At 43.6% G+C, this 13,118-nt stretch overlaps 1 protein-coding gene across 2 annotated transcripts in view; it reads left to right on the top strand.

The window, feature by feature from the left end:
- Positions 1-13,118, top strand: part of VLDLR (very low density lipoprotein receptor) — a 546,560-nt gene that overhangs the window by 122,563 nt on the left and 410,879 nt on the right. For both annotated transcript variants that reach the window (XM_069625743.1, XM_069625744.1), the window contains exon 2: positions 8,448-8,567. In XM_069625743.1, the coding sequence (XP_069481844.1) occupies positions 8,448-8,567 (120 nt within the window). The remainder of the gene's footprint in view (positions 1-8,447; positions 8,568-13,118) is intronic.

The following is a 13,118-nucleotide window of genomic DNA, read 5'->3' as shown; positions in this document are numbered from 1 at the left end:
TTTGTTACTACAGATGCCCCGTTTTTTTGTTTTGGGGGGGGTGTGGGGGCCAATACTGCCTTTTAACCAGTGTTATTAGTAACGGGTGCTTAAAGCACAATCTGCCGATAAATACCATGTTTGTCGGATTCAACCCTCCCCTTTCAAAGGTAAGATTTTGACCATTTTAGTGGCGTGTTGTATAATGCACCATATGCCACTGCATAGTTTCAGAAGTAAGCAGCCTTAATAGCCCTGTAAAGTGGTTTTTAAATCTTACCAGATTTGCATAATGTAAGGATGACCTATTAATGTGTAATTAACCTTGGGATTTGAATTAAAGCCAGATCATTTCCAGTACAATTTTTGTTCTTTTTTTTCGCTCTCCCAGTTAACGAACGCCGTTTGCCAAACTCCTTTCCTACAGTCACTCATTACAAACATTCATACCTTAATGGAGGGCAACCTCCTCCAGATCCCAACAGAGGAGCGATTTTCTGCGGAATAATTAAACTTCTATTTTTCACGAAAGATGCCATTCTCGAGAATGGCAGTCCACTGCCTCAGCCGTGTTTGGTTTTAACTCTAGGAAAAAGCCACAACCTGCCTAAAACGGGGCCATGAAGATGGATCGCACAGTACTTACTAACGAATTAGTCGTGGAGCCTCTGCATGTCTAACCCTGCAGATGTATGTACACTTCACATGCTAGTTTTATGGACTCCTTTGTTTCATTTCCCGCTGGCCAGATTGGAATTTTTACAAATGCAACTAGTGCTTTGTCTTAAGTTCAGGCTTGAAAAATGGGGGCAGGAGAGCTGTAACTTTTACCCCACTATGGTTTATTTTTTTATTTTTCATGCATCTGGTTTACTACCGCATTTTAGACTGGGACAGACTTCCTTTCCTAACTGCAGCGCTGACTAGAAAGGGACTTTAAATCCTGTTACTTGTATTTCCCTCCCTTTGCACATTTCATTCAAGTTCTAGTGCAACTTTGGCAGTCCTTTCAATCGACAATTGTTTGTGAAATGTAAGTATCTTCCGTTGAGATGTGGGTTTAATTCCAGTTTTTAATCTCTGCTAATGTACACCATGATGGAGCAGGCACAGGTGGTTTTTGGAAGATGACTGGCATGCTTCACTTTCGACTATGCTTGAAGAGGGCATTAGCAAAACAACTCTTCTACGCAGGCTGCTAATATTGTCCTCCACTCTTTCAAGCCCTCCAATAAAAGTAAATGAGGTTTTGTATTTATGCTCGGTTAAAATGTGGAAACCACATGAATTCAACTAAGTAACATGTATTGCTCCTGCCTTCTGGGTTAAACCTTGCTGGAGAAACTTTGAGTGAGCCATATGTCAGTGATTTGTGAAGCTTGTTATGAGGAACATGTAGGCTGCGTGTTGCAGGATATAGCATATCTTCATGGTGGAGGTTCGGGGGGGGGGTTATTGATCACCTTGTATGAGCAATGTTCTTGCTCCTATGAGCCAAAATCTTTTCTTGCAGGATTGCCACTTCACTGTGTTTCCTTGGCTCTTGCCCAACCGGGATCAGCACGTAGTGAATGCTGTGCTGTTTAGCAGAAACTACAATGACTGGGGATTTTTATTTTATGTAAATGGTAATTTAACTTTCGGTGCAAACCATGCTGGCCATCGTATTGGTTCACCAGGGATGAACTGTGCTTTCAGGCTAAATCGTTTACTGGCAGTTCCAACACAATGCACGCTGTCACACACGTCCACTTAAGCCTGAAGACCAAAGTAATTCAGTGAGCAGTTTGGACCATAGAATTCGGGTGATTGGGGAATTTTGAGTCCATAGAACGATGATTGGCCTGACTTTGCATGGCAATTTTAATATGGTGGGCAGAGGGGAGCTCATGTATTATGCACTGGGTCACGTGGTAACACTTGCCACAGGCGAACACCTAGAGGACTCGTACTGGTAGTCCATGTCCTATCAAAAGGGGTTGCCAAATCGCTCAGAATGCACGATTAAGTGGATTACTGGGTGGGTGAAAAGGGGTATGCAGAGTTGTATTTTGGGGGTAGGAAATGTAATGTACTTTGGATTTTGCGGGGTAAGAATTTTGCGGGGTAAGAATGGAGACGCACGAATTTGTGTATGAAATGTAGAACACAGGATGCTTGGGGTGGGGAAAGTGTCATTCATAACCGGCGGAATGTGCCTTAAGCCCTTTAACGACAGACTGCTAATTGCACCAAGATGTATTAGGATGCCCCTTCTGTGCGTCAATCCATTGAGATGGCTTTCTTCTGCTCTGGGACCTTAGTACTGGACCGACTAGCCTGTTTAGAATACTGGTAAGGACCGCCATGGATTTGTAACTAGATAAGTGGGTAGCCTGGCGCTTCAACTAGAAGCAAGTTCATGCCTGTTTACACATTTGGTGTACTTGGAGCTTGTAAGCCTATGTTTAGCCCACCCATGACGCTCGAAGATGTGCTAGTAACCGATCTGCTCAAGTTTAGGCATTGTAATTGCACAGTGTTTGCATGCAGGTATCCTTGATATTGCGGTGATTAGACTGTATTTGTAGACCTGGAAGATGTGTAGTATCTCTGCGCATGTACTATTGCGTTAAGGGAATCCTATTAACCTAGTTTCTATGTTGGCCCATCTTCCCCACTTAGATGTTCTAGGACCACCAGTCTGCTTGCTCTTGGTAGCCTGTCCCTATTGCCTAGCATGTAGCTGGCTTGCTCTAACTGCAGATGGGTTGACGCAGCAACATCAAAGATGCTCCATCTGAGCCATAAGGTATGTCTAAGCGCACCACTTCAGTGGGCATCTGCTGCAGTCATGGTGATCCATCCATGCACTCTAGACTGCACCTAGGTCTGACGAATTCTGTCTAGCTGCCCACATAACCATTTCGCATTTAACACCACTTGCTTCAACGCCGTTGCCATTCGAATACAGCGACCTATGACTGATTTGTTCCAGCTGACTGCAGCGTTTCATGTATTAGTGCTCCGTCGTGACCTCACCCTGCACCCACCCATGTGCCTGTCCTGGGTTGCTTACTGGATACTAGCCAGCCCTCATCTTGGCCAAATGCCCACACACAGTAGTGCTTTGTCTTAAGTTGAGGCTTAAAAAATGGGGGCAGGAGAGCTGTAACTTCTTCTTAAACCTCCTTTTGTAACTTTCCAATAACTGTATTTCAGTCCCCGAGGGCGTTCCTACATCAAAGCGCTTTGGGGCCATGCAAATGGGGAAAAGGAGCTATATAAATGACTACTACACCATCAGTAACTTTCGTGGCAGCTTTGGTTTTCTGGGACTGGTAGGTTTGTTTTTAATACTGAGAGGACTAATGATACCAGGACTGCATTGGTACTTGCAATAAAGGACAGGTGGAGAGCTGCATTGTCCTTGTAATCCTAATCTGAAAGGATGTATGGGTTAAGATTTTCAGGATGTAGGTCAGAACGCGCTAACTAATGGGAGCACTAATCCTTGTCTAAAAATACAAATGTAGCACATTATGAATAAACGGTTATGTAAAAAAGACTGGGCAGGAGACTAACCAGTGATTGACTTTCTGCATGCATTCATTTTTAGTAGATTGCTGGTCGGATGGTTTAAAGCACCCAGGGCAATTGGGTCCGATGAGGTTAGGCAGCACAGATGATGTAATCTGCAGGGTTCGTTTTCTCCTTCCTAGTAAACCAGCTGCTATGACTGAGTGGGGTTGGATACCACAGAAATGGGCTGTGAAATACCTTGTTCATTCAGATGTTCCCCATTGCTTGCCTACTTTTCTCAAATGGCCCAGCCTATGGCAATTGGGGAAGATTAACAGCAATTTTACACGAAAAAGCGTGGTATAGCAGGAGGCAGACAAGTTATTAGCCAGCCATAAAAGTCCTTCCCCCTCCTTAATTCTATGCACAGCATTTCTTCCTTTCCAAGATCACTAGCCCAATGGCTAGTAGTAAGTGCACGTTTTGCACCTTGGGTGTAGTCGTTCTACATGTTAACTACACATTTTCAGGAATGGAATTGTGCAACTCTCACAACAAATGTTGACGGTATATTTAGAGGTGTTATTCGCCATTCCCCCCTTTGTACTCACCGAGTGATGCCTGAATGAAGGACGCTGTGTCTAGGCTGCACTGATATTTGGAAGGGGTAGGTGGGCATTTAATAAGTGAAACTAATTAGAAAACCTGTGGAATTTTATTAACTGATATTACTGCCAAGTAATCTCTTAAATTGGCTCCTTAGAAACTACACCAAATCGCCTCAATCTTACCTCTACCATAACTAATCATGTTAACCATTAAAAAGAACCTCCCTGGCATAGACTGGTTCCTACAATCTCTAAACGTCAATTTGGGCTAGGAGGGTAGCCTGCTTGATTGAGACTTCCTATAATCTGATTAAACAACCTGTTCTACTTTTCTAGCTCTAAGGGGGTAACCAATTGCCAATGTGTTATGGTGTTTGCCAGACTGGGGTCTTGCATGGATTCACATGCTGTGAATTTTCCCCCCTCACGCTGGGAATCCTCGAATATAAAGCAGTATAGCTTTACGTTAGAAATTGCTTGTTGCTTGCATAGCCTAGTGCTGTCCCTCTGGGTCGTCCTACCCAAGCCAATGACATTGGTCCTCCACCCCGGGTGACCATCTTCAGATTTTGGCCACGTGTTTTTGTGTTGGGAGTCCAAGTTTCCCTCCTTTTTTTGTTGCTTGATTTTTTTTTTTTTGTTTTTTTTTCATCTGTCACAATAGTGACCTGTTGGCAGCAGGGACTGGTTGCCAGTAGAGATCCCGCTTTCCGTTGGATTTCCAGGTAATGTTTTGGGCCTACTGCACGTGTCCTGTCGGAGGCTGTGAAGTGCCTCTTCAAGGCTTGCTCAAGAAGTGCATCTTAGTTGCACCCGAACCACACTATAGGAGGATGTCCCATCTGCCAGTCCTTCTCAGAGACCAAGAAGTATTGCCATCGGGTTTGTGGCATGGCTTGAAGAACTCTGACTCCATCTGTACGCAGTCATGCCTTGTCCAGGGCTAACCGGCCCAAACAGGGCTCCCTGTGACTAGGTTGAGGTCTTTTGAAGGTGCCTACGAAGATGGTTTCCTCATCGACTAGCACTGTGAGGTCTCTGGTGGATTGATTACTAACCTGAAAGGGACCTGGTCTTTGGAGGGCCGGACATGGTCCACCCCTTTGCTTCGTATATGGGGTCTGAGTGGGCACTCATCAAGATTGTAGATGACCCCAAGACTACAATCGTCCAAGACAACCTTGTAGATGGAAACTCAGTCGATCCTAGTCAGCCAGGCGGTGCTGTTTTTGTCCCGCCGACGCTGACTACAGTTGCTGTTTCTACAGTGACAGCTGCTTCTGAGTAGCATTGCCTCCAAGGCCTCTGTAGCCCAATCTGGGTCTGCCTCGCTGTCACAAACTTCTCCAGGTGCGCCTCGGTTAGCCACCTCCCAAGAGGTTCCAGCATGGCCAGGGAGTTGCCACAATTGGTAGAAGCACATCAGGGCTCATCAGCTGCAGGCCACACACATGTAATGCCTCCCAGGGCATTAACCCCTACTCCTGGGGTTCAACCTTCCACCCATTCGGAGGACTAAGCATTTTCCAGAGGACCTCTGCCCGCACCCGGAGGAGGTTTAGAAGTCGTTGCATTTTGCAACAAAGCTCTAAACCTAGTGTTCTGAGTGATTGTGAAAAGGCCATATATTGATATGTATGTTTGTACATTTGTTGGATTTAGTACTTTTCTTTCTGTGCACCTGCAAGCTAGTTTGAGCAGTTCTGAACAAAAGGTAACACTAAAAGTAACAATTGCGTACACTTGATACATGTAAAATTGCAACATCGCGCTCCGTTTGCTGCACCCAGTCATCAATCTGGAGTGCTCAATATGAACCCTTCATATTGATGGGGGGGGGGGGGGGGACACTTCCTGACTACCTCTACAACGGGTCCTTTCTTATTTTTTTTATTTTTTTGGCCTGCCTGATAGATACCAGGCATGTGATTCAGTGCACTTTCTCCTGACTACTACATGACTAATTTAAAAACTATTTTGCGCATTCACACACTTTATCACAGCATGGGCAAATTAAACTATCATTAAACTGGGGGTGCATGGGGGTTGCCTCTAACATTATCAGTGTTTGTTTTTTGCACATGATTATTAAATCTCATTCAAAATGGAGGCACTTGGAAGCAACAGCACCGAGGTTCAATCTGCGGCCTCACAGCTGCTACCCGCAGCACCTTCAGGCATGTGTGCAAGCTGGAGCCGCAATGCTTCATACAGTCACTGTACACATATATTCAGCAGCAAGAGGATGCACAAATGCCAGAGCCGTGCAGATGCAATTAAAATATGTAAGAGACAGGCTTTCATGGATGTTCTATTTTACCCTGGCCCTCTGTTCACCCGCCTACATAGACCAAGATGGCTGCCATCGCCCAGTCTCAATAAGGGAGGCCTGCGTCACATGACTTGTGATAGCACTCCTGATTGGGAGAAAAGACGTTAAGCCACTATGATTAAATTGCATAATGCAACACAAATGAACATTTGGTGCATTGGGAATTGTATGGCAAAGCATTTCCAGTAGTCGTGCTAACCACAAAGACTACCTTTGCTGTTTGGTGGCATTATCGCCAAAACCATTGCAACAGTAAAGACCGGCATTGGAGAGACCAGCAGAACCGTTCTGTGCTCCTACCTGTAGTGCCAAGCACAGTAAAATCCAAGAAGGGTTTTAGAACTTTCAGGTTTGTCTGGGCAAAGCATCAGATTATTTACTTATCTTCAAATACCATTATTACAGCTCACTCAACGTTTCATCTTTCTAGTTATTGAACTAGAACCTGCCATATCGGATATTTTGGAATCTGCCACACATGTGCTAGAGGTCCCCAGTCATCTGGAGGAAGTCCAGGCATTGCACCTTCTGGCTTAATCCTGCCACCACACATTCCAGTTTTGCTAAGGGAACTCGTGAACCCTGCCATAACATTAATGTAACTTACCATTTCATCCCTTATTCAGTGCTGGAAATGCAAAAGAATGTACTGGGAAACACTCGTTCTTGGAGGTGCAGGGCTATGGGGAGTTGGGCTCTGCATTCTTGATTGGTCATATTACTCACCCCCAAGAAAAGCCTGTACATTTCAGGGCATGCATACCAGTTTGGACAGCTGCAGCAATTATGAGGCTTTGCCTGGTTCTGTATTCAGTTTCCCAGTCTACTGAAATCAACGTGGGTTGCTCGTGCATTTCGCTCTGCTTCAGGACGTATAGTAGTAACCTGTTCTAAAGTGGTTCTCGCATGCACGCGCACCACACGCTTCAACGAGCAGACCGCTTTCAGAAGACGCTGCAGAGTCTTCTGAAAGCGGTCTGCTCGTTCAAGCGTGTGGTGCACGTCTGTGCAAATGCAGCTTCAGAGCAGATCAGAGGATGTTGTGGGCAAGACCAATCTTGCCCGAGCACTGCCCTTTTTCAGCCCACTTCCTGCGCTGCCCTTAATCAATTAGTTGTGCTGGCCTTGGGGCCGCCCAGGTGACCATTAACCCACCCACCTGCTCAGGTGAGTCTTTAAAGGGCTCTCCAATTGGCACAGGGGGAGAAGGCGCAGCAGGTACCTTATTGAAATTAAACTCACACCGCTGTTATGCTGGCGCTGGGCTTTCCAGCACAGGAGTGGGGCTGTCTTCGTTGGCATTGACTTGGGGAGGAGACAACATTTTTGTTTCACTGCTGCCGCAAAGGCCATCCCTGGCTGCTTGCATACTAGAAACTGTCTGGCACGAGTATTTATGTCTGCCTAAAGCAAGCACAGGGTACCAGAACGCCGTATGATCTGCTTTTCCAGTGTGAACCTAATGGATATTCGTGTAACCCATTATCTTCTCCACCACTAGATATTTTTTTTGTTCTCCTGGTGCACCCCAGAGTACCAGAGCTGAAGACCAATCTTTACTCTTGTTACAATGGCAATGAATACAGCATTGCCCGTTTGGCAAGCGAACTATAAATGGTACCAGGTGCATGGTAACGTTAATACTTGTGGATTGAATGGCCTGGTTTGCAAGGGGTGGCATACTTGCCCACGTTGTTGCAGTGACAGAGTATACAGTGTGAACCAGAGTAATCTGGTACAGAAGTCTGTAGATGGTTGCAGTTTATGCACTAGAGTCTAAATAAGTGAATATTTTGTTTGATCTTCAGGGGTGAGAGCTGCGTTTCACTTGGTGCATAGCAAGAAACTCGGCGTCTTCTTTAATGAGCATGTTTCTTTAGGACCACAGTTCAGTAACTACTAGAATTGGGTTGTTTGGGTAAGGCTGTTTGGGAATGTCTTGATTTTGGTGAAACATGTTTTTTGGCTGGCTTGTCGCCAACTTTGAGTCAGCCCAAGTACAAACATTGTTGCTTTTCTTCATCCAGGCTCCAGAACAAAATGTGAAGAGAACCAATTTCAGTGCTCCAATGGACGTTGTATAACCTCTATATGGAAATGTGATGGGGACGATGACTGCTCTGATGGTAGTGATGAGAACGCCTGTGGTAAGTAGCAAACTGCCCTCTGCCTGGAGCCAGAGCAAGTTTTTTTTTTTTTGTTTGGGTATGTTTTATAATGTGGATCTCGAAAGCACTGGCTACTTGCAGTAACAATTTCTGTAAAATGCTCAGTCTTGGTGTGGGCCACAGAGTTGTGCTCTGCCCATGCCTTTTATTTTTAAATGGCTTGTGACTTCCTACATGGTTAACCTCCGTTAACCATATACTTCAACATTTTTCCTATCATGATCTTTGCTACTCCCTGTCCAGTCTTCCACATGTTTTGTATGCTAAATCTGTGACCCACCTCTGTCCTGCACTTGAGTTACTTTATCTGCATGGAGGGTCGGCTCCCATTTTCATGTTCTGTTCCTCTTCTCTGAACATTCTCCTAGAATGTTCACAGCTTTATAGCTTGTTCAGCTTTACCTTGTGTTGGTGCCCATTGTTCCGGTCCTTTTTACTGCTTTTATGGAACTCTTCACACCTTTACTTTACATTTTCTTCAACCCCCACCTGCAGACTTAATGCTTAGCAAATTTCCACTTAACGTTTGACTAGATCCAATTTATGATCCCTCAGTGTAAAACTACCCTCCCCAAACCCCATGTTGCTAGCAGGAATGTAATGGTATGCAGAATACTTGCTCATGTTTATGCACTATTCAAGTAATGGGAGCAATTCCACCACCTTCATTTAACTTGGTTGTCCATTCTGTGCATGCATTCCTTTGTGTGACAGTTGGGTTTAGCTTGTGACTAGGTCTCGCTTAAAGATTTGGTGTCCTAGCAGCAAATCCTAGCTGAACAAATGGCATTTAGCCGAACCGAGAGCATTAACCCTTGAGCAGCTAATTGCCAGAACTCTGCACTATTGCAAAGAGTAAACGGCTAAACAGATCTTTGTACTATCTCGATGCAGAAAATGGAGCTCAAAAGATTACCCAGATCTAGTTACAAAAACTGGCTGTGCAAATACATATTCAGTAACTTGTGCAACTGGATAGATATGCTTAGGACAAGCGGCACCAAGGTTTTATTTTGTTGTACTTTTACATCTCAATTCTGACCTGGCAATTTGTGGCATTGATTTGGGCTTCTCATATCACTAAATCCTATTTGGTACAAGCTGGTTCTCAAATGGGTGTTACAAAGACTGGTTCCCTAGTTTGGCATCAGGTACAGGATGCCAACATTGCTTTAAAAAAAAATAGTAAAGTCTAAATCCGGGGCCTGATTGCCGCTGCAATGCAGTATTGAAAAATGATCCTCCATACTGGGCTGAACTGTTGGACCTTGTTCTTGCACATATGAGATTGGCTGCTGTCCTCGGGCCATTTTTATTCCAACCTACAAAAAAGGATCATGTTTATATCCAAACGACAGATTATTGGCCATGCTGGACAGCAGTGCAGACTTATTTTTGTCTACTGCAGGGACTGCTTCTATTCTGGTCTGTAAATTCCATCCTAAATACTAGCCAGGTGGGTTTTAGGAAGGCTGTGGCACACGCCATTCAATGTGAGTGCTCCTTGCACTCATTTGTGACACTTTGTACACCTGGATCAAACTATTATCGGGTTTGTTTTATACCTCTGCTTTTGACAGGAAGATTGTGAAACAAGTTATATGCCTAGGGCTTGGATTCTCCATTTTGTATTTTATAAAGCTGTTGCATAGCAATACAGTGGTAAGTGTGCGGTTGTCCCAGGAATGTGTACTTGCACAAATGTTGTCCTCCATCAGGGCTGTGTTCTTGCTCTGCTACGTATAATGTATACGTAGCAGACTTTGTGGCAGCTTTGAAGGTGGTAGATGACTATCCCTCCAGTTTTGGTGTGAGGAAGATGCACTGTATCACTCAGTGCTTCGATACATTTCGAGGTGGGAGTATTTTACTCTCTATTTTTAAACTTTGAGAGTAAATGTGATTTTAAGACCAAAAATGACTTCCTCCTTCGCAAGAGTAAAATGTATGCAACATTAAGCAGACGTGTGAAACTATGGAAATATTTACTATGTGGCAGCTTTCTACATTGTGACAATACACCTTTCATTATTTCGGGTCATTTGATCTCTCCTGTATATATTTAAATGTTGAAATCACAAATGCCTAGCCAATTATATAGTAAAGCATACATGAAGTTGTATTGTGTATTTTGAGATTTGATAGCAGAATTGTCTTTTGATTAATGAAAGCTCTAATTTCCTGGAGCTATTACTACCTAATGGTATGCCAATGTTATGAAACAGTGCAGAGAGGCAGGGACTTGATGCTAAATTCTACATCTAATCTAGTGGTCAAATGGTTATTTATATAGTTCTTTTGGCAAAGCGCTTTACATAGAAAATTAACCACCTAGTCAGTATTCATTTATTGACCTTGCAAGGGTGAAGGACTGAGTTGGACTTGCCGGGATTCGAACCCGCGACCCACAGATCACACAGATTAGGAGTGCTCAACCAGCTGAGCTATCTTATTGGCTAACCTCCTTCAGAGGTTGCTTAACTGAGTATCGACAGAGGTATACTGATCACAATACCTAGATGTATGATGAACCATTTATGAAGCGCTATAGTTAAATACCTATCTGCATTATCACAGGGACAGATTTTGCTGAGTTTCTATTACCAATTTAACTTTGTTTTTGAACAGCGCTTGCACTTTCTTGAGTCAGGTTTTTGATGTTTTATTTGTAATCTTGAAGATTTGAGAGGCTGGAACACCTGTGATCAGTGTAATGACAATTACTCACACTTGAGCAAAGACGCTGCTGCCACTGACCATTTACAGTAATGTACCCCATTGACTGCAAGGTTGAATCGATGTAAACTAGACTGTGCATAGTACTAATTTTACACTGTTTTTATAATTGGACTGTAAATTAAACGAAGTGTAAAAATGATCTGCCTCTGCATGATTATGCACACAGCACCGGAACTCTGAAAAATACAATTGTGCAATACTGGTTTGCTTTCACTGGAAAAAGCATAACTTAAAAGAATAATTCTCAATTGCAACTTAATTTTCCATCTTATTAATTATACAATCCGAAAATTCTAGGAAAACATGCACAGTGCTTCTGAAGCTGAATGGAAAAACCATTACTTTTTTATCAGTGTGCAGTTTTTTTTTTTGTTGGAAAGGCTTCAGAGAAATGTATTGTTTCAGAGGTGGCTTGCAATTACATCCATGTAGATCAAAATCACAAGAGGCCTTCTGGTTTCTGTCAAGTAACCTGACCTTTGCACTGCCCTCTACTCTAAACCGGTGTGTAAATGTACCCAGGAAAATATTAAAGCTGGCGTATTTACAAGATTTTCATGCATAAACAGGCCTGGTACTCGCCTTATCTGGAGCCCTGGTCTCCAATGTTCACTTGATGCCTTAAAAGAATGATGATTTAAATGGTCTTCGTGTAAACATGGGTAAGTGGCTTATTGGGAGAGCGGGGGAAACTGTTTACTTGGCACCTGGGTGGATCCAGCCTGAAACAAGTTCTAAGTTATAAATATTTGGGCATGCATGGTTTGTCTCGCCTAAATTGTCCACACCCGGCTCTATGGCCTAGACAAAATGTAATTGCACAAGGAGGCAGATCATTGAGGCTAAACTTGATGCATACAGAAGGTTGGTTATTCTGGGGATTTTGTATGTATTGGAGATGCTACCAGTGGGCTTGGTAGGTTGGCTCAAGAAAATTGAGGGTATACTCATGATTTCTATTGGGCCTACTGGCTGCCGTCCCAGTAGTAGCAATTAAACTTGGACTTCCGTCCTTATGAATACTATGGATGACAGCAGTGTGTACATTCTAGGCCAATATTAGTGAGTGATCCAGCAAAAGGACGACTTCTTAGCCCAACTGTCATGGGCAATGCTGCTCGCGTAGGGTTTGATTTAGACATGCAAGACCTGGTTAAATAATTCTGCCTGAACATTGTCATGAACGGACTGCCAGTCATTGGAGGTAGCATATGGGCTGGATTTTGAAAGGAAATCTAGAGACTAGGATTGGTCATGGTCTGTAGACTTGCACGTCAAAAAATAAATGCTTTATACTCACGGATTGAATAAAAACTTCATGCAATTCATATTCTCCAATTGGTACACTTTATTCTACCCCTGTTTGGAAACTATTCCGGCATATGAAAATATGGGGACTTTGATTGTTACATAGGCAACAATCACCCCTTTCAAGACCAAACTCATCAAATCCTCTAGTCATTTATTCGCACAACCTCTACGAAGGGATACCATAAGTTTATTTGCCTCACTACAGACCAGTTTTGGAGCATATTGTATGGGGCCAAATCTTTGGTAGTGATAGCATACCATCTGGCTTCAGGTGGAAGAAACGCAAGAAATTTCCAAAGATGTGGGAACTCCCGTCCCCTGCAGTCTCTGGCCAGTTGTTATAAAGTTAACGGACGTCTCAAAGCCTATGTATTGATGCATAATGAATGAGGCCAATTTTTCAACAAAACCCATCATGGTAAACGCATATTAGATTCCTTTGTTCTCAACATGTTTCTTTTAATGAGACCCAACTAGTTT

This window comes from Ambystoma mexicanum, chromosome 6p, assembly GCF_040938575.1.
Source record: "Ambystoma mexicanum isolate Mex_15411 chromosome 6p, UKY_AmexF1_1, whole genome shotgun sequence".
NCBI lineage: Eukaryota > Metazoa > Chordata > Amphibia > Caudata > Ambystomatidae > Ambystoma > Ambystoma mexicanum.
Note: the sequence above shows the minus strand (reverse complement) of the source record. Positions and strands in the feature narration are given on the sequence as shown.